Here is a 26224-nt window from a genome sequence, read left to right as displayed (position 1 = left end):
GTGCAGCAGAGTACGAGAAATCATTCTTACTTTAACACTAGCATACTTGCAAGCATGCATGCTCACATTATTGCATAATGGCATATCTGAACACTAGAACACTGGCAATCAACCATATAAAAGCGTAAATCAAATATTCACTCACTGGCCACTTTAATAGGAACCTGTTCTTGATTCTAAGAGCCCTGTTCTTGGCTGCCGGAGTGGAACCCAGTGGGGTCTTCTGTTGCATGCTGAGATGCTTTTCTGCTCACCACGGTTGTAAAGAGTTGCTATGAGTTGCTATATCCTTCCTGGCAAAAAAGCTCGAACCAATCTGGCCAATTTCTTCCAGTGACCTCTCTTATCAACAAGGCGTTTGTTTCCACTCACAGAACTGTCGTTCACGCAACTCAGTCTTTTTTGTTTTTCGCACCATTCTGTCTGTGTAAACTCAAACGACTGTTGTGTGTGAGATCAGCAGTTTCTGAAATACTCAAACCAACACCCATGCCACAGTGAAAGGCACACTTTGAGATCACGATTTGTCCCATTCTGGCGTTTGAAGTGAGCATTAAGCTCACTGAAGCTTTTGATTTGTATCTGCATGACTTTATGCATTGTGCTGCTGTCAAGGGATTGGCTGATTTAGATAAAAGCGTAAAACAGCAGGTGAATGGGTGTTCCTAATAAATACCATACAGTACATGCATACTCATGCCATACAATCTTGCACACTTCAACATACTAATAAACATGTATATACTAGTATACGTGCAGAGTAAAAATGGTAGCAAATGTTTATACTCGCATACTTCAGTACTCTGCAGTCTGAAGACTTTTTTTTTTAAACTTGCAAAAGTACCGAACATGATGAAAAAGAAAATCTAATTTTTGCTGTAATTGCACTTTTCAGTCTTTGTTTCAATCCGCGTTGGTATATTGTCTTTTTTTTTATTTATTTCATTTTATTCACTTTGATCTTCAGTGGCTCTTTTATTATTAACATTTTTCTCGTCTAATAGACATTCTTTTTCTTCATCTCCACTTTAATGTAACAGAAAAGAGAACTCACTGACATTGATGACTAAGAGGAAGATTAAGTGTACTTGGCAGCAGGAGAGAGCTGACGTGTGTGTGTGTGTGTGTGTGTGTGTGTGTGTGTGTGTGTGTGTGTGTGTGTGTGTGTGTGTGTGTGTGTGTGTCGGAACAGGTGAGGCTAATGTGACACCAGAGGAGGGCATCGATGAGAAAGGCTGTCACTGTGAGATCTCCATAGACGACTTGTTACCAGCAGTGAAGACCGTCATCCGAGCAGTCCGGTAAACCTCAGCACACCGTCACACTATTACTTACACTCTCACACCACTTTCAGTTAAATTACAATTACAGAGTGAGCAGTGGAGGGGGGGGGTTAAGGACGCAAGAACCCTGTAGTGGGGCTTTGGCTGTTCTAGAATTTAAAATCACAACCTTCTGGTCACTAGCACAGACTCCTAACCACTGAACTACCGTACCTGTACTCATACTTGCATGCTTGCACACTAGATCACTAGCCTGCTGGCAAACATGGATTATAGTATAGTTGCATGCATACTTGCAAACTTGAACACTAGCATACTGACCACTAGTGGCATACACGTGCATACTTATATTTGCTTATTTCAGCCGTTGAATATTAGCCGACATGCATACTTAAAATGCTAGCATACTTCTAGTATACTCAAACACTCGCATACTAGCAAGCATGAATACCATTCACACTAGCCATACTGCATACCGGAGCACTTTCCTCTTGGCCTACTACCATATAGTTGTGGTCAGAAGTTTACATACAGTGACATGAATGTCATCTTGGATATGAATGTCATGGCAATATTTGGGCTTTCAGTAATCTCTTTGAACTCTTCTTTTCTGTGGCAGAACGTACAGCATACATCTTTAATAAAAAAAAAACACTAGAATTTGGTGCACAAGTTTTAATTTTCTTTGGGTTTTCGGAAATCAACACAGGGTCAAAATTATACACACCTAATATTTGGGTAAAATATTTCTTCGCAAGATTCACCTTGACCAAACATTTTTGTTTACCATGAACAAGCTTCTGGCAGAATTCTGGTTGGATATTTCACGACTCTTCATGGTAGAATTGGTAGAGTTCAATTTTTCAAAATTTGTTTTTTTTGGTGTTTTTTTTTTTTTCTTGGCATGGACTCGACTTATAAGCACGGTCCATATATTTTCAATAGGGTTGAAGTCAGGACTTGTTTTCAGCTTAATATTAGCCTGCTTTATCCTCCACAGCCAGCTCTGATGCGTGTTTGGGTTCATTGTCCTGTTGTAAATCCCAAGTCGTGTTCAAGTTTCTGATGGTTTATGCTGAAGAATTCTGAGGTAGTCCTTCTTCTTCATTATTCCATCCACTTTGTGCAATGAACCAGTTCCACTGGCAGCAAAACAGCCCCAAAGCATGATGATCCTACCACCACCACCAGCTGGTACAGTGTCCCTCTGTACATGGTGGTCATTGCAGCCAAACAACTCAATCTTTGTCTCATCTGACCATACAGCTTTCCTCCACAAGGCTTCTTCTTTGTCCATGTGGTCAGCTTCAAACTATAGTTAAGCTTGAAGGTGTCAATTTTGGAGCAGGGAGTTATTTCTTGGATAGCAGCCTCTTAATCCATGGTGATCTGAACTGTAGACAGTGATCCATCAGCTTCCAGTTCATGGCAGGGCTGTGCCATGGTGGTTCCCAGGTTGCTCCTGACCATCCAAACCAATTTCCTTTCAGCTGAGGGTGACAGTTTGGGTTTTCTTGAAGCAAAGTGGCTTGGAAAAGTGACTACACCTCACAATAACTTGGATGCAATTGTTTGAACTGATCTTGGAATGTGCAGTTGTTTAGAAATGGGTCCAAGAGACATTCCAGAGTGTATATCTGTGATCCTCTTTTTCAGATCTGCACTGAGCTCCTTGGACTTTCCCATTTTACTGTGTGTTGGTCAATCCAATGAATGCTGTAAACAAACCCTTTTTATGAAGGCACAGAGAAGCTACCAGCTGTAGTCAATCATGATCACTAACAGGGAGTTAAGAGACCTCGGCCTTGGCAAGATAAGAGACATTTTGGAAGTTTCAGCACCTCTGAATTAATAATCTAAGTGAGCGTATGTAAATTTTTGACCTTGTATGTATAATTTTGACCCTGTGTTGATTTCAGAAAACCCAAAGAAAATTAAAACTTGTGCACCAAATCCATTTTTTTTTATTAAAGATGAATGCTGTACATTTTGCCACAGAAAAAGAACAGTTCAAAGAAATTACTGACAGCCCAAATACTGCCGACATTCATATCCAAGATGACATTCATGTCACTGTTTGTAAACTTCTGACCACAACTGTACTTGAATACTGTCATACCAGCAAATATGCATACTCTACCATACTATCATACTTAAACAGTAGCATTCTAACAAATATCCAAACTTGCAGACTTGGGCACTATCATACTAGCCAGCATGACTACTAGCTATACTGCATGCATGCTTATGAGCATACTGTCCTAGTAGCAAATATGTATTAGGATATTAGCATACTTCAGTACTAGCAAGCATGGAACCTTGTATTTGTAAGCACTAGCATAGTAGTCATATTATCCAACACAACACAGTACTAGCCACACTGCATGCATGCATATTTGAGCAATTGCATATTGGCTTACTTGCATACTTGAACACTATCATACTAGCAAATATGTATACTCTGCCAGACTAACACACTGTAGCATATTTGCAAACTTGCATACTTAAGCATTAGCATACGAGACAACACGAATGCGAGGCATACTGTCCAGCACAATTCTAGCCATACTGCATATATGCATACTAGCATACTTGAACTCATGCATCTTGGTTTACTTGAATACTATTATTATGGCAAACAACGTGAAACTTGCATACAAAATGCCTTCCTACTAGCATACTTGCAGACCAGCCAACATGTATATTTGCATAACTGAATGCTATTATATTTGCACACTAGAATTCTTGATTATTTCAACACTATCCGACAAGCATACATCCATACTACCATGCTAGGATACTTGCATACTTGAACACTATAATACAACCCTATTTCCAAAAAAGTTGGGATACTGTTTAAACTGTAAATAAAAATAGAATATGGAGATTTGCAAATCATGGAAATCCTCTATTTCATTGAAAAAGTACAGAGACAACATATCAGATGTTGAAACTGAGAAATTTTATTGTTTTCTGAAAAATATATGTTCTTTTTGAATTTCATGCCAGCAATACGTTTCAAAAAAGTAGAGACGGGCAACAAAAGACTGAAAAAGTTTTGTAACTTTAAAAAAAATTATAATTTAGTTAATTGGCAACAGATCCGTGACATGATTGGGTATAAAAAAAAGAGCATCCCAGAGAGGCGGAGTCTCTCAGAAGTAAAGATGAGGAGGGGTTCACCAGTCTGTGAAAGACTGCGAGGGCAAACAGGGCAACAATTTAAGAATAACGTTCCTCAATGGAAAATTGCAAAGAATTTGGGGATCACATCATCTATGGTACATAATATCATTAAAAGATTCAGAGAATCTGGAGAAATCTCTGTATGCAAGAGACAAGGTTGAAAACTGACATTGGATGCCTGTGATCTTCAGGCCCTCCGGAGACACTGCATTAAAAGCAGACACGTGCCTGTAGTGGAAATCACTGTATGGGCTCAGGGACACTTCAGAAAACCATCGTCTCTGAAAACAGTTCCTTACTGCATCCACAAATGCAAGTTAAAACCAGATATAAACAATATCCAGAAACACCGCTACCTTCACTGAGCCCGAACTCTTTTACCATGGACTGAGGAGAAGTGGAAAATTGTCCCGAGGTCTGACGAATCAAAAGTAGAAATTCTTTTTAGAACTCATGGACACCATGTCCTCCAGGCTAACGAGGAGATGGACCATCCAGCTTATCATCAGCACACAGTTCAAAAACCAGCATCTGTGATGGTATGAGGGGGCATTAGTGCACATGACATGGGTAGCTTGTACACCTAGGAAGGCATCATTAATGCTGAATGATATCTTGCTTATTTCAGCAAGACAAGGCCAAATCACATTCTGCATGAATTAAAACAGCATGGTTCCATAGTAAGAGAGTCCAGGTGTTAAACTGGCCTGCCTGCAGTCGAGACATGTCTCCTATTGAAAACATTTAGCGCATTGTGAAGCACAAAATACAACAAAGACCCCAAACTGTTGAGCAGCTGAAATTGTATATCAGGTCCGGTAAGAATGAGACAACTTTCAAAACTACAGTACCTGGTCTCCTCAGTTCCCAAATATCTAGAGAGTGTTGTTGAAGAAGTGCCCCTGTCCCAACTTTTTGGAAACCTGTTGCTGGCATCAAATTCATGTGTACAATTTGCCAGCTCTCTACACAGTTGTGATAAAATGGTCAGGTATCATGTGATGAAATGCATCCAAGTAATACAATACTGGAAGTATGAGAGTATGTTATATTGTTGACTCTTACCAAGACTTCAGCGCTCTGCCAGCTGCTGCTGTATAAGTAGCCTTAATTAATATCTGGTGGTCGGTGCAGTGTTATGATTGTGCTCCAGGGTGTATTGTGTACTTAAGTGTTATTTTGCAGCTCTTCAGCCTTGGACTGTGGTTTTGGAAGATGCTGTCAGGTGTGTGTGGGAGGGTGAATGTGGGGGTGGGTGCTTGAGTAAATCAGAGGGAAACAGAATCTCTATTCAAGGTTTTCTCAGGGTATCAAATTTCCGTTTCTCTGGTTACCACTGTGTCAAATTTCCTTAAAGCAATCAGTTTTATCATTGAAAACAAAAACAAGGCTCAATATTTAGTTTTAACAACATCCAAATAGACTTGTCAGGTTTGTTTATTCATTACTGCCCCCTAGAGGTTTGAATATCAAAGTACTGCATGATGCTCCGTTTTCTTCTGAAATGTTTGTTTTTCAGCTTTATTTTCCACCATTTGTTTGTTTTTTAAGGCCCTAATGTTTTGTTACAACAGCTGTATAGTTATTTTGCCTGTGTTGGAAATAAAGAAATCCCAATATTTTGTGATAACAACCAACGTCCCTTTTTTTTTTTTTTTGGTCCCCAAATAATGTCCATTTCCTCTAACATGCTGGTGTTCACAAAGCATTTGCATGGTCAAACGCTGCTTGTTTATACTTGTAGGCCCTGTCCACACGGCAACGGATTCAGGTGAATCTGATAAAATTGTTTATCGTTTTGGCCTGGCGTCCACACGGCACCGGCATTTTGGGTGCCCCAAAACGAAATCTTTTGAGAACGGGTTCCAGAGTGGAAAAATCTGGCAACGGCGCTGTTGCGAAGTCGTCTGGATGAGTAGAACAGATTTGTTTACGATGACGTCACAACCACATGACAATCCCGCCAGCAAAAATAGGGAAAAAAAAGGAGCGATCTCACCTCTTCAGATGTTGGTTTAAGTCCGACAATACATTCCTCAAAAAGGGCGTAGAAGAACAAAGTAATCCATCAACGTGTAGCATTCAATTTATTCCGGACCATTAAAGAATTCTGGAGGATCTCAGAATGTTGGTGTACCGGCTTCCATCTACCCCCATTCATTCCTCTCTCTCTCCATCTACCCCCGTTCATTCCTCTTTCCGCGTCTCCATTCAAAAAACGAGCACGTGATTTAAAGGGACTATATCCATAGGATAGGGAGTGAGAAGGTGTGTGCGTGTGACAGTGACAGGGAAGAAGCTAGGCTCATGCTCGCCCTGAATTTCTCTTAAAGTGAAGGCAGAAGAACGTTCAGCGCCTGGCCAGGCTTTCTATGTATTAATTTACATAGACGTTTTAATATTAAATATAAATAAGTGTTTTAGACAATAGATACTATTTTACGGTACTGATTAATAATCAAAACTTTATGTGGCTGATGCTACAGAAGAAGGGGTTTAGGCGCATGCGTCTACTTCTTCTATTGTTCTGGTGTCTCCGATGGGACCGTCTTACAGCGCACGTAGAGGTGTGGCATGTGTATTGCATCGTTTTCAGCAAGCGTTGCGTTGCCATATGTACCTGATATTTTACTGATCCGTTGCCCATGTGGACGTGATATTTAAGAAAAAAATCTCGTTGCCATTGTCGTGTGGATGTAGCCTTAATGTTATAAACTGCTCTCTTTTTATGGTCTATATTTATATGCAGGATCATGCAGTTCCACGTGGCAAAGAAGAAGTTTAAAGAGACGCTGCGTCCGTATGATGTTAAGGACGTGATCGAGCAATATTCAGCAGGACACCTGGACATGTTGTGCCGGATTAAAAGTTTACAGACGAGGTAAATCACACTTGCAGTGAAATGCAGTGTGTTTTCCCCACACACACACGACAGGCGGGTTTACAAATATGTTGTCAGATTGAAATTTGGTTTGCTTTTTAATGGCAAGATCACACTGATTTTAAACTTTTTCACAAAATATATGACAGTATTCGGTATTATTGTGTCATATTGTGATCAGTATTTCTTTTCTGGTACAGTTTGTAACAATATGCATACTAGCATACTTAAACACTAGCATACTAATGAACATGCATACTAGCATACTTGTACACGTCAGTATACGTACTTGTACATTTAAACACTAGCATACTAATGAACATGCATACTTACAAGAATACTAGTATACCTACTTGTACACTTAAACACTAGCATACTAGTATACTTGCTTACAAGAATACTAGTATACATACTTGTACACTTAAACACTAGCATACTAATGAACATACATATTAGCATACTTAATTCCAAGAATACTAGTATACATGTCAGTATGCATACTTACATACTATCATAGTTGCATACTTCAACAAGTATACTAACAAACATACTTGCATACAAGCACACTTAAATACTTGCGCACTGGCATACTGTCAAACATGTAATCGCATACTTAATCACTAGCATACTACCAACATGAATACTTGTATACTGCATGCATGTATAGTACCATACTTGAGCACGAGCTTAAATGCATACTTATACTAGTATACAGTATACAACCCCGATTCCAAAAAAGTTGGGACAAAGTACAAATTGTAAATAAAAACGGAATGCAATGATGTGGAAGTTTCAAAATTCCATATTTTATTCAGAATAGAACATAGATGACATATCAAATGTTTAAACTGAGAAAATGTATCATTTAAAGAGAAAAATTAGGTGATTTTAAATTTCATGACAACAACTCAAAAAAGTTGGGACAAGGCCATGTTTCCCACTGTGAGACATCCCCTTTTCTCTTTACAACAGTCTGTAAACGTCTGGGGACTGAGGAGACAAGTTGCTCAAGTTTAGGAATAGGAATGTTAACCCATTCTTGTCTAATGTAGGATTCTAGTTGCTCAACTGTCTTAGGCCTTTTTTGTCGTATCTTCCGTTTTATGATGCGCCAAATGCTTTCTATGGGTGAAAGATCTGGACTGCAGGCTGGCCAGTTCAGTACCCGGACCCTTCTTCTACGCAGCCATGATGCTGTAATTGATGCAGTATGTGGTTTGGCATTGTCATGTTGGAAAATGCAACGTCTTCCCTGAAAGAGACGTCGTCTGGATAGGAGCATATGTTGCTCTAGAACCTGGATATGCCTTTCAGCATTGATGGTGTCTTTCCAGATGTGTAAGCTGCCCATGCCACTCGCACTAATGCAACCCCATACCATCAAAGATGCAGGCTTCTGAACTGAGCGCTGATGATAACTTGGGTCGTCCTTCTCCTCTTTAGTCCGAATGACACGGCGTCCCTGATTTCCATAAAGAACTTCAAATTTTGATTCGTCTGACCACAGAACAGTTTTCCACTTTGCCACAGTCCATTTTAAATGATCCTTGGCCCAGAGAAGACGTCTGCGCTTCTGGATCATATTTAGATATGGCTTCTTCTTTGAACTATAGAGTTTTAGCTGGCAACGGCGGATGGCACGGTGAATTGTGTTCACAGATAATGTTCTCTGGAAATATTTCTGAGCCCATTTTGTGATTTCCAATACAGAAGCATGCCTGTATGTGATGCAGTGCCGTCTAAGGGCCCGAAGATCACGGGCACCCAGTATGGTTTTCCGGCCTTGACCCTTACGCACAGAGATTCTTCCAGATTCTCTGAATCTTTTGATGATATTATGCACTGTAGATGATGATATGTTCAAACTCTTTGCAATTTTACACTGTCGAACTCCTTTCTGATATTGCTCCACTGTTTGTCGGTGCAGAATTAGGGGGATTGGTGATCCTCTTCCCATCTTTACTTCTGAGAGCCGCTGCCACTCCAAGATGCTCTTTTTATACCCAGTCATGTTAATGACCTATTGCCAATTGACCTAATGAGTTGCAATTTGGTCCTCCAGCTCTTCCTTTTTTGTACCTTTAACTTTTCCAGCCTCTTATTGCCCCTGTCCCAACTTTTTTGACATGTGTTGCTGTCATGAAATTTCAAATGAGCCAATATTTGGCATGAAATTTCAAAATGTGTCACTTTCAACATTTGATATGTTGTCTATGTTCTATTGTGAATACAATATCAGTTTTTGAGATTTGTAAATTATTGCATTCCGTTTTTATTTACAATTTGTACTTTGTCCCAACTTTTTTGGAATTGGAGTTGTACTTACAAAAATACTAGTATACCTGCATACACTCCTACTTGCACACTTGAACACTATAATACTAGCAAACAAGCATACGAGCCTCCATGCATATGTCCATACGAGCATATCTGCTTACTTGAAAGATAATTTTGCTCTTTACATCTTTATCTCTCTTTTAATATAAAAGTTGATCCTCAATAAGCACTTTGATGAATAATTCCTGCATATGAATCATGATACATATTCAGCATTTGAAGTAAGCTGAATATTATCACCCATTTTCACATGCATTTTTCATGCCATATTGTGTATCTCTCTAATCTGATGATCTTTTATAAAATTTCAACATGTAACCATGTACGTCAGGGTGGATCAGATCCTGGGGAAGGGGCAGGTCCCTGTAGATAAGAAGCTGAAGGAGAAGATGCTGTCCGATGGAGATCTGCTGGAGGACGTCAGCATGTTGGGGAGGGTGTGTAAAGTCGAGAGACAGGTGAGTGTGTACCGTCATTTGCAAATTCTTAACAAGCTTAACTCTACATCGGTAACCATATATGAAGCTCAAGTTATCTAAACAGGATGCAGTATTGTTTCAAATATGATATAAATATGTGTTTATATTTAACATTAAATCTGATTAGAACTTGCTAAAAAATGCATGCTGTTCTTTAATAAACAAAAAATAACCCCTGGCAAATTTCAGTCTTAGGAAAATAATCAGCAACAGGGTGGTGTGAGGTTACCAACCCAAAACACACCTCTGTTTTGGCGAAAATAGCATGTTTTGGGAGGTGGAATGAAACTGGAAACCCTGGAGGAAACCCACTGTCAAAATGTATCTCAGTATTAAATGCTGACTTCCATTTACGTTTCCAGCTAGAGCGTTAGCTACGGTACACACACCAAAAAAAAAATAGCCTCAATGAGGCTGTAGCTCATATCAGTCACTGTTGCTGTGTGTGAGTTTGAAATCCGATCAATCCTGTAGGAGGAGTAGCGATTTTTGTGAAATTGCATATGACCCCTGTGTAGCCGCATCCATGGCAGGTGGCGCCACCTGGTGAACAATTCTTGTTGGAATGTGTCTTTAGAGTCTTCTGGGTGAGTTTCAGTGAAAACATCCTTGCAGTTTATGAACGGTAGTGTTTGGTGTGACGAGTCACCTAAAATTTTCAAACACTCGTAAAATATTAAATAATGACAGGTGGGGCCACCACCCTGACAACTTTTATACATACCAACCTGGGGAACATTCCATATGAGTTTGATCAAAATCTTATCACTCCTGTGGGAGGAGTAGCAATTTTCGTGAAATTGCACATGACCCCTGTGTAGCCTCATCCATGGTAGGTGGCGCCACCTGGTGAACAATTCTTGTTGGAATGTCTTTAGAGTCTTCTGGATGAGTTTCAGTGAAAACGTCCCAGCAGTTTACGAAGAGTAGCGTTTAATGTGACGAGTCACCCAAAAATTTCAGACGCCCATGAAACTGTAAATGTGAGAGGTGGTGTCATCATCTTTACAAGTTTTATGCACAGCCACCTGGGGAACATTGTGTGTGAGTTTGATCGTAATCTGATCAATCTTGTAGGAGGAGGAGTAATTTTTGTAAATCGTGGACAGACAGACGACGCGTGATCGCATAAGCTCATCCGGCCTGGCCTACGGCTGGATGAGCTAACTAGCACAACCCATGAACATTATGGATCTCTTAAGACAGTGATGCTGTTTTTTTAATTTTTTTAAAGTGATTTATAATTTTAATATTCATGCTTACGATAGAAGTTTAGTTTACCTTGTCTGCATTTCCTGTGATATGAACTGCAGATATCATCCCAAAATTCCCGAGAATTCCCAATTTCATGGAAAGCTAAAAATTCAGACCAAAACGTGGTAGGTAAGACAAATTAGACAGATATGAAAACAATTACTCAGACATGGCTCAGGTAGAACTACAGGGGTGTTACATGTCACTGTATTTGTTTTTACATCATTTTATCAGGTGCTTAGGCCACACCAATTTAATTAGTTGGTTCTCGGATTTTTTCAGGAAAAATATGAAGCGAGCAGGCGAAATAAAATAAAATTTAAAAAAATGCTCTGATGGTAAAATTAGCGGTGGAAATAGACCAAACAATACAGGCAAACCAGTAAACAGAATTTCAACACACCTGTCAAAGATTTTACACTTCTGTTCGCTGAATATCCTAACAATCACAAACACAGGCTTTGCAGGACTCCCCTCCACAGTCATGTTTCTTCCACAAGTCTTTATCGAAAGTGAAAGGGGCAATTTGATTGGTTTTCGACATCACGTGACCTCACGTCACGTGATCTTTTCTGTTGGTGGGAGTTTGATTTCGATTTTTTTTTTCATTTTGCCTTTTCTTCAAGCGGCGATTCCGAGAACCAACTAATTGAATTGGTGTGGCCTTAAGTGTTTCTATGTCTCTCGTTCAGGTACAGTCTATTGAATCCAAGTTGGACTCACTGCTGGACGTCTACCGTCAGGTCCTGCAAAAAGGCACCTCCTCAGGTCTCAGCCTGTCCTCTCTTCCCCTGTTTGAGTTGGCAAAAACGACAGACTACCCAAGTCCGGCCTTTACCAAGGATCTCTCCTCTCCATCGCAGTTCAGCCAAATGAGTAGCTCTAACTTCCCCCATGGCTTCCATCTCATCTTGGCTCCCAATGAGTTCAACTTCAACGTGAACAACTCATCGGGGTCTCCCTCCATGGATGACAAACTCAATTCTGCTTCACCATTTAGCCCCTCTCCGCTTCAGCCACTTGCAACACCCACCACAGATTGCCCACCTGTTTTCATGGCAAACCCTGGTGGGGTACATTTTCCAAGACTGGCCAGCCCTCCTCCTCCTCCCCCCCCTCCAGCATCTGCCCGGTTTCAGCTGCCTCATTCAGGCCGAGTGAACAGTGCATCAGCCCAATCTCAGTCCAGTCCTTCTTCTGATCACTTCCCACCCTCGTATTTAAACAGATCCCCGCAGGACTTGGCACCAAGCGCTAGAAATCGGCCCAGCGCCAAAGAGGACGCTTCCTGGAGGAGACATATGAGCCCAGAGATAGGAATGGAGATGGACCCTCTGATGGAGCTCTCACCTTCCTCAGTGCCAGATCGAGGGGGCCAGACTGTTTCCATGGGAAACTCCTTTTCCGTCCAGGATCTCATTGGGATTCCAGAGGTTGACAGGCACCACAGCCTCTCAGCCAGCAGCAGCCAGGACTCTTTGGCTACAGAGAATGAGACAGGAGGAGGTGGCTGGGCCGAGGCCGATCTCTTCATCCCAGATGGAGACTTGGAGAACTCGGTTCATACTCGACCCCAAGGTTTTGACTTCCTGGCACAGTCTTCGGGAAATTCCAGTTTCTCCTCTGAACTTTTGAGGACAGGGACAGCAACGAGGGACGGCCTGGCTCCCAAATTGGGTGGTACAAAGCCTTTCATTATGCCACACGTTCGGCTAAAACAATAAGTCTTGGACAACGATGTACTCTTATTAGATTTGATCATCTTGAAGGACATGAAGCTTGCTTGAAAGCTTTGTCTTATTTTTAAGTATTTTATTTTCAAAACGAGAAATGGGAAGTTGGAAAGGCAAGAATGGAGTTTGAGGTATTTTTAAAATACATTTTAAATTTTTGAATTAATTTTATATATTGTTAAGTACTGATGATTTATTTAAGAAGAGGAAAAAAAGTTTAATACCATGAACCATACATGAGGATTTTTCATTGCATGCATTGTGCTTGTTTATAAGCACTGTATTATTGGGTTCGCATCAAGAGGGAAATCTGCAATATAACGAAAAGACGCTTTCTTAAATACTGTATTATTCCTTTTCTTAGATCAAATCGGAGTGAAATTGACACTTCATTAATTTCCTGTTGGGTCACGTTCCATCTTGCATGTTACAACAAAAAAAAACAACAACTTGGATGTAGAAACAGGATTGGAAATTTAATTTTAAGGAACTCTTTTATTGATTGGTTGTTTCATGTAAATTGATCAAATCAGAGTTGAGTTGTGTTTCAAGTCAATCAAACTGCACTAGGATTCACTCACTTGGTCTCAGACTGGCCATTTTGATCCACACCTAAGTGCAATTGCTGGGTTCACTTGCCTAAACTAACTGCATAGGTAAAAGTGCTATGACAAACTTATAATTGCGTGTCTCCAATAGAAAAATAAAAAAGGCATTGCTAATCTTTCACATAAGAACAACAGGAACCGATGTTAACCCAGAAGGCAAGGTTTTATGAACAAGATGGCTCATTTTAGAATTGAGAATTTTAAATGCTGATGAGTTTTTAAAGATACGAACAAAGTCAATGGAAAAAGTCAAAATCTGCCAAATGCCATAATGTTAATGAAGACAAAAGAGAGAGGGATGAGTAGAGGAAGGGGTAGAAAGCCATCACGGAGGGGTATGAAACATGAAGCGTTTACGCAAGCCAAGTTTGAAATCTCAGGTCGATTGATTCGGGGATTTTTCAGGGTGGACGTGTGATCAAAAGCCAAATTACAGAAATGGACATGCGACACCCTTTGAAGCAGCAGAAGGAATGTGGACTCATTCCTGAGTAAGAAGCGGAGGTGGATGTTCATCTGATTTTGGATACAATGCAAAGCCAAACAAGACTCTCAAAGACCTGTGGAGAAGATGACAAACCTAATCTCATCTTGCCAAGCTTCGCCCAAACCCAAAGCACAGTGAAGTGAAGCCACACCAAGACATAAAATCCTATGGTCATTGGAAAACAAAAACAAAAATGTTTCCAGCGAGGTAGAATGAATGATCTGTTGGCTTGATACATCAATATGCTATTAAATGGTACAGTCCTGGACATGTCTGGAATAAACAAATCTGCAGCAGACTCTGAGAATGCTGGGTAAGCAGAGAGAAGGTAATAAACTCAAAATCTAATGCGCTTTCAAAGCGGTGTTGATGTATGAAGGAATAAAATCTCTCTTAAATGCAATCCAGAGGAATACATTTGAAACAGATGATACTGTTTTGTGCCTCAATAATATTTATTCATATGTATTACTATTTATTGTTTTTTGCTTATATGGCTGCTTTTTTCTGATATTTGAATGAACCACACACACAAACCCACATAACCTCAATAAGACCATCACATTAAGGGCTTGGTTCCCCTTTTTCACCCTCTATGAAAACAAATCCTAGGAGCACCCCTGACTATGAGAATCCTGTGGCTGTAAAATTATGGAAATAACAGTAATACTATAAAAATAGAAATGGCTATAACAAATTCCAACTGTTATTTGTTATTCTCAGAGGAACACACACTATTAAATGTCCTATAACATATCCTATCTACAGTCACTGGATATGAGCAGTCACACGCTCTGATTGGCTACTCTACTACTAGGATATCAGTTCACATACCGTGAGTAGAGAAAAAAAAATGGCGGAGCGTGTTGCTGAACCAACCGAGGCCGAAATAAAAACTCTACTTGAAAACAAAACCCAAACAAGTGTTGCCAGGCAACACAAACCTCGCCCGGTAGCACTTGTGATGAATATGAAGGAAGATATCGCAAAAAAAAAAAGATTTTGACCTTTTTGGTGACCTTGACCTTGTGTGTGAACATACTTGGCCAATAAACATGGTTCTAATTCTCATTCTCATTCGTACTGCTCTCAGCCAATCGGAACACATCTGAATTAATATGAAGGAAGATATCCTAAAAAAAAAAAAAAAGATTTTGACCTTTTTGGCGACCTTGTCCGGATGACCCTCAAAATGTTGGAGGTTCTATTTGAGACCAATGTCCATCTATCCTGAAAGTTTCATGAAGGTTGGTCCAGCTGTTTTCCCGTAATATCATTAACAAAAAAATAAATAAAGAAAGAAAGAAAGAAATCCCACCAAAAAAAATACCTCTCCCCCCTGTGGACTCCATCCCGGGTGAGGTAAAAATACAAAAAAGCAAAAAATTATGGAATGAAAGTATTTGATAGTAAGAACATATCTTTTTTTATTTTTCAATAATAATTATTATAACATTTTTCACAAATTGCTCCTGTCATTTCGCCAGTTTGTTTACATTCTAAGCGGAAATGATGTTGTTGGACGTTTTGTATAAAGTTTTTATTTATCAAATTTGCAAAAAATAAAAATGCTCTGTTTCTCAAAATCCAGTGAATGTGGATAGAATAAAACAGTTATTCCACTCAATCTAGTAATACACGGCTTATAGCCTACTCGGTGCTACGTGCCTCGTCAGCTATCAGCTCATGTACGATTCGATTTCATGGAATAACTTAAGTAGGCTACATTTTATCGATACTATATTCCGGATTTGATTCCGATTTTGTCAAGCCAACAAAAAACTTTTTTCTCACATAAAGTACTGTTCAAAAGTCTTAGGTACTCTTTTTTTTTTCACACAAACCTTGTTATCAATTTCTATTTTATGGCTTCTACATTACTGAGTCAGTACAAAAACATTTTAGAGTCCAAATGTTCGTTTTCCAGCACAAAATTAAATGTTACAGGAAAAAAAAAAGTTCCTATCTGAGCAGCATATTACATAAGAGAGCACTTTTCCGATTAAAAAAGAAAACATAATGAAGGCTACTGGGTTTTGGTGCAAAATTGAAAAGCAAGTGTGACAAAGTGTCCAGAAGAACTGTGGCTGGTTCTGAAAGATGCTCAGTAAAACCTACAGCTCATTTCATTATAAAACTTATTAAAGCAAAGGGTCGTCTCACACCAAATATTGACTTTATTTCATTTATTACGGCTTACTGCTTATAGTTTTTTGTTTTTATGTTGAAACATTTCATTTCATTATTTTTAAGCCATTTTTGGTCTACAGCATTTCTTTACATGTGCCTAAGACTTTTGTACAAGACCATACAGCTATAGTTTTGACATCTTTTCAATGTAACATTATATCATGAAGTCTTTTATTTTTCTTTAAATATAATAAGTCCCAGTACCTTTAATGTTGAACCCTATACAGTTTTGATGAAAAAAATTTTAAATGTTGAGTAGAGCATACAATTCAAGATTCTCCTGTTCTGTTCACATTTGCAAAAAATCTAATCTTTTCCAGCGGAGTGATGCAGGTTCTCTAAAACCATGTGCTGAAGTTCTCTGGTGTTTCATCACCAGTTTGTTAAAGCAGACTATTAACCACGGATTTGCAGTATAATCATGTTCACTCGATTCATTTGGTGATGGCACTATTGCATTCTTTACTTCTAAGAGCTTCTAATTATTATTTATGTATATTCATGGCTGGAGGATTGTTATTAAAAAAAAATTACTCGATGCCCCGATTCCCTGAGGTGCTACCCTTACTCATTCATAGGTTTTTCTGTATTTTGTATTTTCTACTTTCTAGAACAATACTGAAGAGGTCAAAACAATGAAATTGCATATGGAACACATATGGAATTATGTTACAAACAAAAAAGTGTTTAAAAAAACTAAATATGTATGATATTTTAAATTCTTCAAAGTATCCAGCGTTTACCTCAACAATGCTTTGTACACTATTGGTGTGATCTTAACCAGCTTCATGAGGTAGTCACCTGGAGTGGTTTTCAATCAACACGTGTGCCTTGTCAAAAGGTAATTAGTGAACGAGTTTCTTGCCTTCTTAATGCGTTTGAGATCAAATAGCCCTATTCAACACCGCAACTGTAGTAATCCATGTTATATCAAGAACCGCTCAACTAAGTAGAGAAATTACATCCATTGTTACTTTAAGACATGAAGTGACTCTTAATAAAAATAAAGAAAAAAAAACCACTGAATTGCATGTCCAAACTTTTGACTGGTGTATATACAGTAGGGTGCATCAGATGAAAAGTTCCTCCGATCATGATGCATTTTTGTTTTTATGTTCCTTTTGGTAAGAAAACACACTGGGTGAAATATTTTGACAAAATTCAAAAGTTTAATGGTGGCACCAGGAGCTCAAAGTTATGGAAAAAGCTGCTATTTTATGACTTTTATGACAAAATTTCGATCACTTTTCATGAAACATTATGGCACCTTATAGAGTATACCAAATATCTTAGATACACATTTTTAGTACATATTCTAAATCTATTATCAAGCACAGTTTGAGTTTTAGCTGTTCATTGAATCATTGTTCAACTACTTTTAAACAATACAAATGTATTATGAATCACATTAATGCTTCTCAATCCCTTGCAAAGGTTCTTAACATGATCTCTGGGTCACAAGAAATCAATAAATGGAGTCCAACATTGTGATTCAAACCTTACGCGAAAACATAAAATAAGCGTTTTTGGCAAAAAATGAACCTCATGGTGCCACCATTAGACTTTTGAATATGGTCGAAACATTTTACAGGATGTCTTTATTGGTGAAAAGGAACAACCAAGCAAAAATGCATCAGATTTTATGAAAGTGAGGGCAACTGATGCACCCTAATATACAGTACATGATTAGTAGTGAAACCAGCTAAAATCAACTGAACGCAGATATAAATACACCTGAAAATACTCTTTAGTGAACCACTTCATCGGGTTACGTTTGTACATTTAAAGACAAATGAGGTAGAGTTTCTCTCAGGTCAGCCATCTAGATTGTTGGCTATGCAAGCTACAGTAAGTGTTTCAGAATAATTCTAAGCTGCTGACTGAAAATCAATAGCCAGTCATCAAGGGTCATGAACTGGAGTTTCAAACATGCAGCTGTTAGTTGTTAGCAAGATAGATTGCAAGTTAGCAAGAGAGAGTGAGGTGTGTAAAGGAGTAAAATCCTGATAAGTAAATACAAAATTGTCAGGGTGCATGTATTTCAGGTCTGTTTGCTACCCAAGATCATGTTTTAGCTTTCTAGCAAAGTTCATGCCAGTCATTTCTAATGAGAATAGCTAATATGCCATGTGTTTATAACTACACCAAATCAGCCATTACATTATGACCACTGACAGATGAAAAACACTCATTACAGTGCCACCTGTCAAGGGGTGATCTGTATGAAGCAGCAAGAGAGTCAGTTCTTGAAGTTGGTGTTGGAAGCAAGAAAAATGGACAAGCATAAGGATCTGAGCAACCTTGACAAGGGCCAAATTAATGATGGCTAGATGACCAGGTCTGAGCATCTCCAAAATGGCACATCTTGTGGGGTGTTCTCGGTATGCAGTACCTACCAAAAGTGATCCAAGGAAGGACAACCGGTGAACCAGCAACAATGTCATGGGTATCGAAGGCTCATTGATTTGCATGGGGCAAAAAAAAGTTCACTGTTTTCACCAGCATTAACTTTTTCCTACCAGTTTGTGCTACAGGAGCTCTTCTGTGGGATTGGCCCATCCTTTGTGCCACATGCAAAAATCAATGAGCCTTCAATACCCATGACCCTGTCACCAGTTCATGGAACACTTTTGGTAGATACTAACCATTGCATACTGGGAACACCCCATGAGATGTGCATTTTGGAGATGCTCAGACCCAGTGATCTCACAATTTGGCTCTTGTCAAAGTCACTCAGATCCTTACATTTGACCATCTTTCCTGCATCCAACACATCAACTTCAAGAACTGACTGTTCTTTCTTGCTGCCTAAATATATCCCACCCCTTAACAGGTACCACTGTAATGAGATTGTTTTATTCACACCACCTGTCAGTGGCCATGTGATCAAATAGTTTAAAAAAAAAAAAGTCACATATGGAATACACAGTGGCTGATCAGTGTATAATATTAATAAATTTCTGGCAAGTGTAGCTGAACCCCACTTGCCAATCTTGTTCATCTCCATGCAGCAACTGATTCAGATGTTAGTATGCTTCGTTTCCAAAAGTAAAACAAGAACAAAGTCAACAGCAACAAAAAAATGAATGCTCAATTTTTATTGTTTATCCATGTTAAATGAGCTTATGGAGAAATATGTCCATATGTTAAAGTACATGAGTGCAAGTGCAAAGTATTTAGCTCATGCTTTCTCAAAGTGCTAAGGGAGTCTCAGTAAAGTGCTCTAGCTAGGGTAGCATCATGCATGCAGCCAGAAAAGACACTAGGTTTGAAAGCCACATCATGACATCAGTTCAACACTGATGTTTTAAAAAAAAAAAAAAAAAAAAATTAAAATCCTTTACTAGAAAAGCAGAAAAGGCTGATCATGCTTGCATGCCAGATCACATTAGCAACATGGCTGGTCAGGACTGGGAGAGGTTCTCAGACTATTGCACATTAAGCAGAGAAGATAGAAACACTTTTCCTGTCCTTAATCTAAACTCTAGTATAAAGGTGCTGATAAATATCCACAAAACATGAACTAAATGCAATTCAGACTAGAAACCATAAATACAACATATTAAACATCATTGTCAGAGTGGTTGTGGGTTTTTTCCTTCGTCTACTCTTGCGATGCATTGTGATAATTTGCCAGGCTTTGACTATTAAGCTAAGGAGCGGATGGATGTGGGTTCTGCTGTGGCTGACTCGAGAGGTTGCAGCCCTGCACAATATTCATTTGCTCTTCTGGGCCTTCTGGGCAGACTTCGTGACCTTTCCTGAAGTGGGTGCCTTCTTTTCCACGCGCTTAATGACACCCACTGCCACCGTCTGACGCATGTCACGTACAGCAAAGCGTCCTGAGAGAGACAGACAACAATGACAAGTTTCACACTTGAGGATCCTAAAGGTGGCCATCTGAAAGAGAGTCCTTACCAAGAGGAGGGTATGCTGAGAAGCTCTCCACACACATGGGCTTGCCTGGGATCATGCCCACAATGGCAGCGTCACCAGACTTGAGCGATTTGGGGTTGTCCTCCAGCTTCTTCCCTGAACGACGGTCAATCTTCTCCTTCAGCTCAGCAAACTTGCAAGCAATGTGGGCTGTGTGGCAGTCTAGCACTGGAGCATAACCTGCACTGATCTGGCCAGGGTGGTTCAGGATGATGACCTTCATGAGGATGAAAAACAAAACATACTGACCCAGGGCTTTGCCCCCCCAAAAAAGTGCCACTTATGCAGAGCCCAGCCCATAACAGCTCCCCCCACCCAAAGAAATAATTTGAAGTTAGAAAATTTCAAAGGGTACATGCTGGTGGCATCTAGGGCTGATTTGGATACATTCATTATCCAGAACCACTTATCCTGTGCAGGGTTATAGGCAAGCTGGAGCCTATCCCAGCTGATTATGGGTGAGAGGCAGGGTACACCCTGGACAACTCCCCAGGTCATCACAGGGCTGACAACCATTCATGCTCATGGTCAATTTAGAGCCACCAATTAGCCTAACCTGAATGTCTGGACTGTGGGGGGAAAAACTGGAGCAAACCCAGACACAGGGAGAACATGCAGACTCCACACATAGGCCCCTGTCAGCCACTGGGCTCGAACCCAGAACCTTCTTGCTGTGAGGGGAGAGTGCCAACCACTGCACCATCTGATTTGGATAAACATTAATTTGCTGGTTTTTCACCTTGTCAAATATGCAAGGGGCAAACTTAGATTTAAAGTGAAAGCACTTCTTAGGATGCCTCTTCATTTTCCAATTCTAGGATGCCAGGAAAAGAATTGGTCAAGTCATGCAACAGCACCATCTAGAACATGATTTTATGCATGGTTGCAAATGGCAGTCAGTCCATGCAGCAAACCCCTTTATTTTCACTTCTGGGTTGAGTACCAGGATAGTCTATACATATTACAATATTGTCCCATTTCTATAGTTCCTCATTTTCAGAGGGGACTAGGATACATTTACATGCAGAAAGTACTCTGCATTGTTCAATTTATGGTACTGATTTTTTTTTTTTGGCGTGCAAGTGACATGGCACTGTTGCACAGCATGGCAGAGCACCATATGTCCACACATTGGGGAAAGCCTGGTGACCCAAAAGGGATCATCTCCCACTAGACAAGACTGTTGGAGTTTGGTGATCCAACTTAGCTTGCCCCATTTTCAGTCCTCAAGAGGACTGACTTAAACCATTACCAGAACTCAGGGAGGCAATCATCAGCTCCTTTGTAAAATTTGTATTTCAAAAGACTTTACTAATCAGAAATGTTATGGAGCCATCTGCTCACCTGCGCAGTGAAGTTAGCAGCTTCCTGTGGAGGGTCATTCTTGCTATCACCGGCGACATTCCCACGACGGATATCCTTAACAGAGACGTTTTTCACATTAAAGCCCACGTTATCACCAGGCAAAGCCTCCAATAAAGCTTCGTGATGCATTTCTACAGACTTGACCTCAGTGGTCACATTCACAGGGGCAAAGGTCACAACCATGCCAGGTTTCAGGACACCGGTCTCAACGCGACCGACTGGGACTGTTCCAATACCTGTGAAAGAGAATACTTAATTTTCCTGAGTGCTCTCCAAATTCAGTTTTCTTTTAAATTTTTGATTGCAGACAGATCAGCTGCTATAATTTGCATGTTAGCTTTTGAAGAAGCCTGTCTGGACTGACAAATGTGTTTCCTCACCTCCAATCTTGTAAACATCCTGGAGTGGGAGGCGCAGTGGTTTGTCAGTTGGCCGGCTTGGAGGCTGAATGGCATCCAGAGCCTCCAATAGAGTTGTTCCAGAGACACCCCCGTCCTTGCGGTTGATCTTCCAGCCCTTAAACCAGCTCATCTGTGAAAAGCGCACATGTCAATACCAGCCAGTCTTAAGACATTTTCTATACTATAGAAAACAGGACCGTTACATCTTTGAGATCTGCATGTAGAGATTTGCTCAATAACTATTCCTGCTCAGCATTTTACTAACATTTGGGCTAGCTTCAAGCATGTTATCTCCATTCCAGCCAGAGATTGGCACAAAGGCCACAGTGTCAGGGTTATAGCCAATCTTCTTGATGTAGGCGCCGACTTCCTTCACAATTTCCTCATAGCGCTTCTGGCTGTAATGAGGTTCTGTGGAGTCCATCTTGTTGACACCCACAATCAGCTGCTTCACACCGAGCGTATATGCCAGCAGGGCATGCTCTCGGGTCTGACCGTTCTTTGAGATGCCAGCTTCAAACTCACCCACACCTGCTGCCACAATGAGCACGGCACAGTCCGCCTGTGATCACCGATAAAATAAGTCATTAAATAATCTTAAATGTAAACTTAGTCCTATTTACCAAGGACTTTTACTGTAAGATTTATATGCATGAAGTTACACAGACCTGGGAGGTACCAGTGATCATGTTCTTAATAAAGTCTCTGTGTCCAGGTGCATCAATGATTGTGACGTAGTACTTGCTGGTCTCAAACTTCCAGAGGGAGATATCAATTGTGATACCACGCTCCCGTTCAGCCTTCAGCTTATCCAGAACCCATGCATACTTAAAAGAACCTTTACCCATCTGAAATTTAAAGTTACAAAAGCCAGAGTTCAAACATGTTTCAGGTTTCACCAAAAAGAACTGGATGATTTGATACAAGGTCAGAAACTGTATGGCACATTGTCCTATAAAAAGACTATTGTGCACAAATGATCTGCAAGCTCTCAAATATTTAAGTGAAAAACCTGACAAACATTTAACTGCTCAACATTCTGATCTGAGTGTTTCACCTCAGCAGCCTCCTTCTCAAACTTCTCAATGGTCCTCTTGTCGATGCCACCACATTTGTAGATGAGGTGCCCAGTGGTGGTGGACTTCCCAGAGTCCACATGGCCAATGACCACTATATTGATGTGCAGCTTTTCCTTTCCCATAGCTTTGGGTCTGGAGGATTAGAGTAAGACAGACTGAAATTTTACACATTGGATAATTTATTACCTCTGCCAGCTTTGGAGGTGGTCATGTTTTCACTTCTGTTTGAATATCAAATAACTTCGAGGGATGTTCCCTCACTGAAGTATTCAGCAAGATTTTCCATTTGCTAGTTTTGAAATCATGACACTTCAAGGTGAGTTTTCACAACTTTACCCCCCCCACACACAAATCAACCCTATTCATGTGAATAACCATTTTAGAATATAACTAGTTTTGACGAAAGATTAGTGGTCAATTTTTTTTTTTTTTTTAAACAGAAGAAGTCAGAAACAGGTCAATTTCAATTCAATTAACCAGAGTTGTTTATTGGATGTGGCCCAGTTCTCTCAAGATTAGCCTTGAAAGCTGTGAATATTAAAGAATAAAAATGATTATTTCGGTTAACACTAGTAGGCCCTACTTGAGAAATACAAAGGCCTACAGAGCACAAAGATGATTAGAAATAGTCTATTACGTTTTTGATAGATATGGAATGACATTCCTGAATGGGATGCATTCATCCTTCATGCTAATCAAATACTAATTGGTTTACTAGTTTTTCAACCTTGGTATTCCATGTACAACCATCTATGTGCCTGCCAATTTCCATGTAAACAGCTGGGGGGGGTTAAGAAAAAAAAACCCACTTGCTCTCATTCATTAACAAGGCCCATTTTGTACCATGCCCTTATACATGTTACAGCAGTTTTCTAAAAATTAAGCCCTTTCTTCAATTTCAAGAATGGATAAACATTAAGTCTACACATACAAAAAAAAAAAAAACAACCTCAAATTGTAGCTTGAGGTACACCACCTCAGAGACTGTGATTTGGTTTTCCTTGGGGCATTTAGCATAGGCAATTGTATGGGGCCCAGCAAAATTAAGGATTATTTCACGAATGACTTCAAAGTTTTGAAAACTGCCCAAGTCGCAAAGCGACAAGGGCGATTTCAAAACTTTGAAATCATGAGTAAAATCAATCCTTAATTTTACTGGGCCCCATACAATTACTTGTTTATAATATATAGGGCCAAATTTATACTTCGGAAGCCATTCAAGTTCACAACGTTTGTCATTCATGTTTTCTGAACCAATCCTTCATCATGACACGACAAGGCTTTCCACCTTTCAGGATTGATCCCGGATATTTCTCTCGACTCAGATGCCAATCCAGCGCTGCCTGCATTACTTTGAGAGCCTGGTTTGTAGTTTTCCACATTTTCTTTCCTCACTTCTGCATAAAACTGTATAGCACCTTGTCTAACTCACAGCATTCATATGCCACTAGAGAGTCGTTTGTCTTTCTGCGGCCCATTTCTTAAACATGGAAAGCAAAAAAAAAATTTTGCTCGCAGCTTTCAATTGGTTTATCATTTCTTCATCAATAGTGAAACATGACATTGCTGAGTCAGCCATTTTGTTGACAAATTTGCTAATTTTTGTAACCAAGCAACGAACTAGCCAATAGCATTTCAGAAATACAGCCCCGTGTTGGTGGGTGGAGCCTTCCTTGATTGACCAATCAGAGTTGAGCAATTTAGCCTTATGTATTATAACCAGAGAAATTATCCACAAGTGAAGTGAAGTGTTTGTGCCTTTTCAGTGATAGTTGGGCCTTTAGGGGCCCTGGCTTCAGAAAAATAAATAAAATATTTAATTTATTTGAATTTAGCTCTGGGCCCTTGAGTGAAAGCGTTAATGCTAAATACAGAAAGCTGGAAATCAGCCGGCCATGTTTGTTTTTTTTCCCCCTCAGCAGTTGTGTTGTCAAGGTAACAAGCGCTCGAGCCACCTATGCGGCAAATTCTATTCCAAATCAAATCAGGCACGCGCTGCATCCGCCTGGCTATTTTATACACCAAGATCCGTTTCCGGTTTCGCTCATCGCGTCAAAATCACCTTTTTAATCAGTTTAACGACTGATTAATGTAATTATTATTATTATTATTATTATTATTAATCAACGTCACGTGACGATGAGTATGCAAACAGCACAGCGTCACGCGCATCATTCATTCCAGCAGCAACACGGCGCGTGAAGACGAGAACATTTTAATTAACCTCGGTGTTCAGCACCAGGAGGGTGTTTGTTTATTTCCCCTCCCTAGAAATAAAGCCATTGCATCGACACCTCACAGGCTGCGTTCACGGTTCCTCACCCACACGCACTACAATAGAGACACACAAGCAACAATGATACAGAAAAACGTTCACATAATGACAAAATGCTGTACCTGTATTTGTGCAATTTCCTACCTTGCTGGCGATGCTGGGGGCTTTGCCGCAGGAGCAGTGCGGATAGACTGACGATGGTCGGTTCCCTCAGAAACCGTACACTGGCTTGGGTACCGCCGATGACGTCTTTTATAAGCAGCCAGCTGTTATATCTGAGTCCTCCAGCAGATGGCGCACTCACACAATGAGAAACCCAATTAGAGATGATTTCCGGATGAGCCTGGCTGGCTAACTGAAAATAGGGAAAACAAGATGCTCTTCAGCAGCACTATGTTTCTGCTGAGACTGTATATAAACACATAATATGTGAACTGAAAAGACAAACAATGAACATCCATGGGATATGCTGAAATTATGAATGTAAATGAGTGTGTGTGTGTGTGTGTGTGTGTGTGTGTAGCTTGATGGATGAAGTGAGGCAAGAGTCACCATAGAACATGATGCTTGCGGATGATATTGTGATATTGTGTGGTGAAAGTAGAAAGGAGGTTGAGCTGGGTTTAGAGAGATGGAGGGATGCATTGGAACGAAGAGGAATGAAGGTGAGCAGGAGCAAAACAATACATGCGCATCGATGAGAGTGTAGTGAAGATGCAAGGAGTAGACG

The 26224-nt window shown here is 40.0% G+C and overlaps 2 protein-coding genes across 2 annotated transcripts in view; one reads left to right on the top strand and one right to left on the bottom strand.

Moving 5' to 3' along the window:
• The window catches only part of kcnq5b (potassium voltage-gated channel, KQT-like subfamily, member 5b), a 287955-nt gene extending 270541 nt beyond the window's left edge, over window positions 1-17414 (top strand). Inside the window, exons 11-14 of the mRNA XM_060898962.1 lie at window positions 1193-1301; window positions 7219-7350; window positions 10019-10145; window positions 12113-17414. Coding sequence (XP_060754945.1) covers window positions 1193-1301; window positions 7219-7350; window positions 10019-10145; window positions 12113-13144 — 1400 coding nt within the window. The 3' untranslated portion in view covers window positions 13145-17414. The remainder of the gene's footprint in view (window positions 1-1192; window positions 1302-7218; window positions 7351-10018; window positions 10146-12112) is intronic.
• A 2367-nt stretch (window positions 17415-19781) lies between these two features.
• eef1a1b (eukaryotic translation elongation factor 1 alpha 1b) lies at window positions 19782-25885 on the bottom strand. Its single transcript, XM_060898961.1, has 8 exons — window positions 25639-25885; window positions 23198-23351; window positions 22809-22988; window positions 22406-22702; window positions 22120-22270; window positions 21719-21975; window positions 20357-20591; window positions 19782-20280 (listed from the first exon to the last, which is right to left on the bottom strand). The coding sequence occupies exons 2-8, from the start codon at window positions 23339-23341 to the stop codon at window positions 20156-20158; spliced, it is 1389 nt and encodes a 462-aa protein (XP_060754944.1). The 5' UTR covers window positions 23342-23351; window positions 25639-25885; the 3' UTR covers window positions 19782-20155.
• Between the last annotated feature and the right edge of the window lie 339 nt (window positions 25886-26224).

The sequence above is a fragment of the Neoarius graeffei genome, chromosome 18, assembly GCF_027579695.1.
Source record: "Neoarius graeffei isolate fNeoGra1 chromosome 18, fNeoGra1.pri, whole genome shotgun sequence".
Taxonomy (NCBI): Eukaryota; Metazoa; Chordata; class Actinopteri; order Siluriformes; family Ariidae; genus Neoarius; species Neoarius graeffei.
The sequence above is the reverse complement of the archived record's forward strand: the minus strand, read 5'-3'. Positions and strand labels throughout refer to the sequence as shown.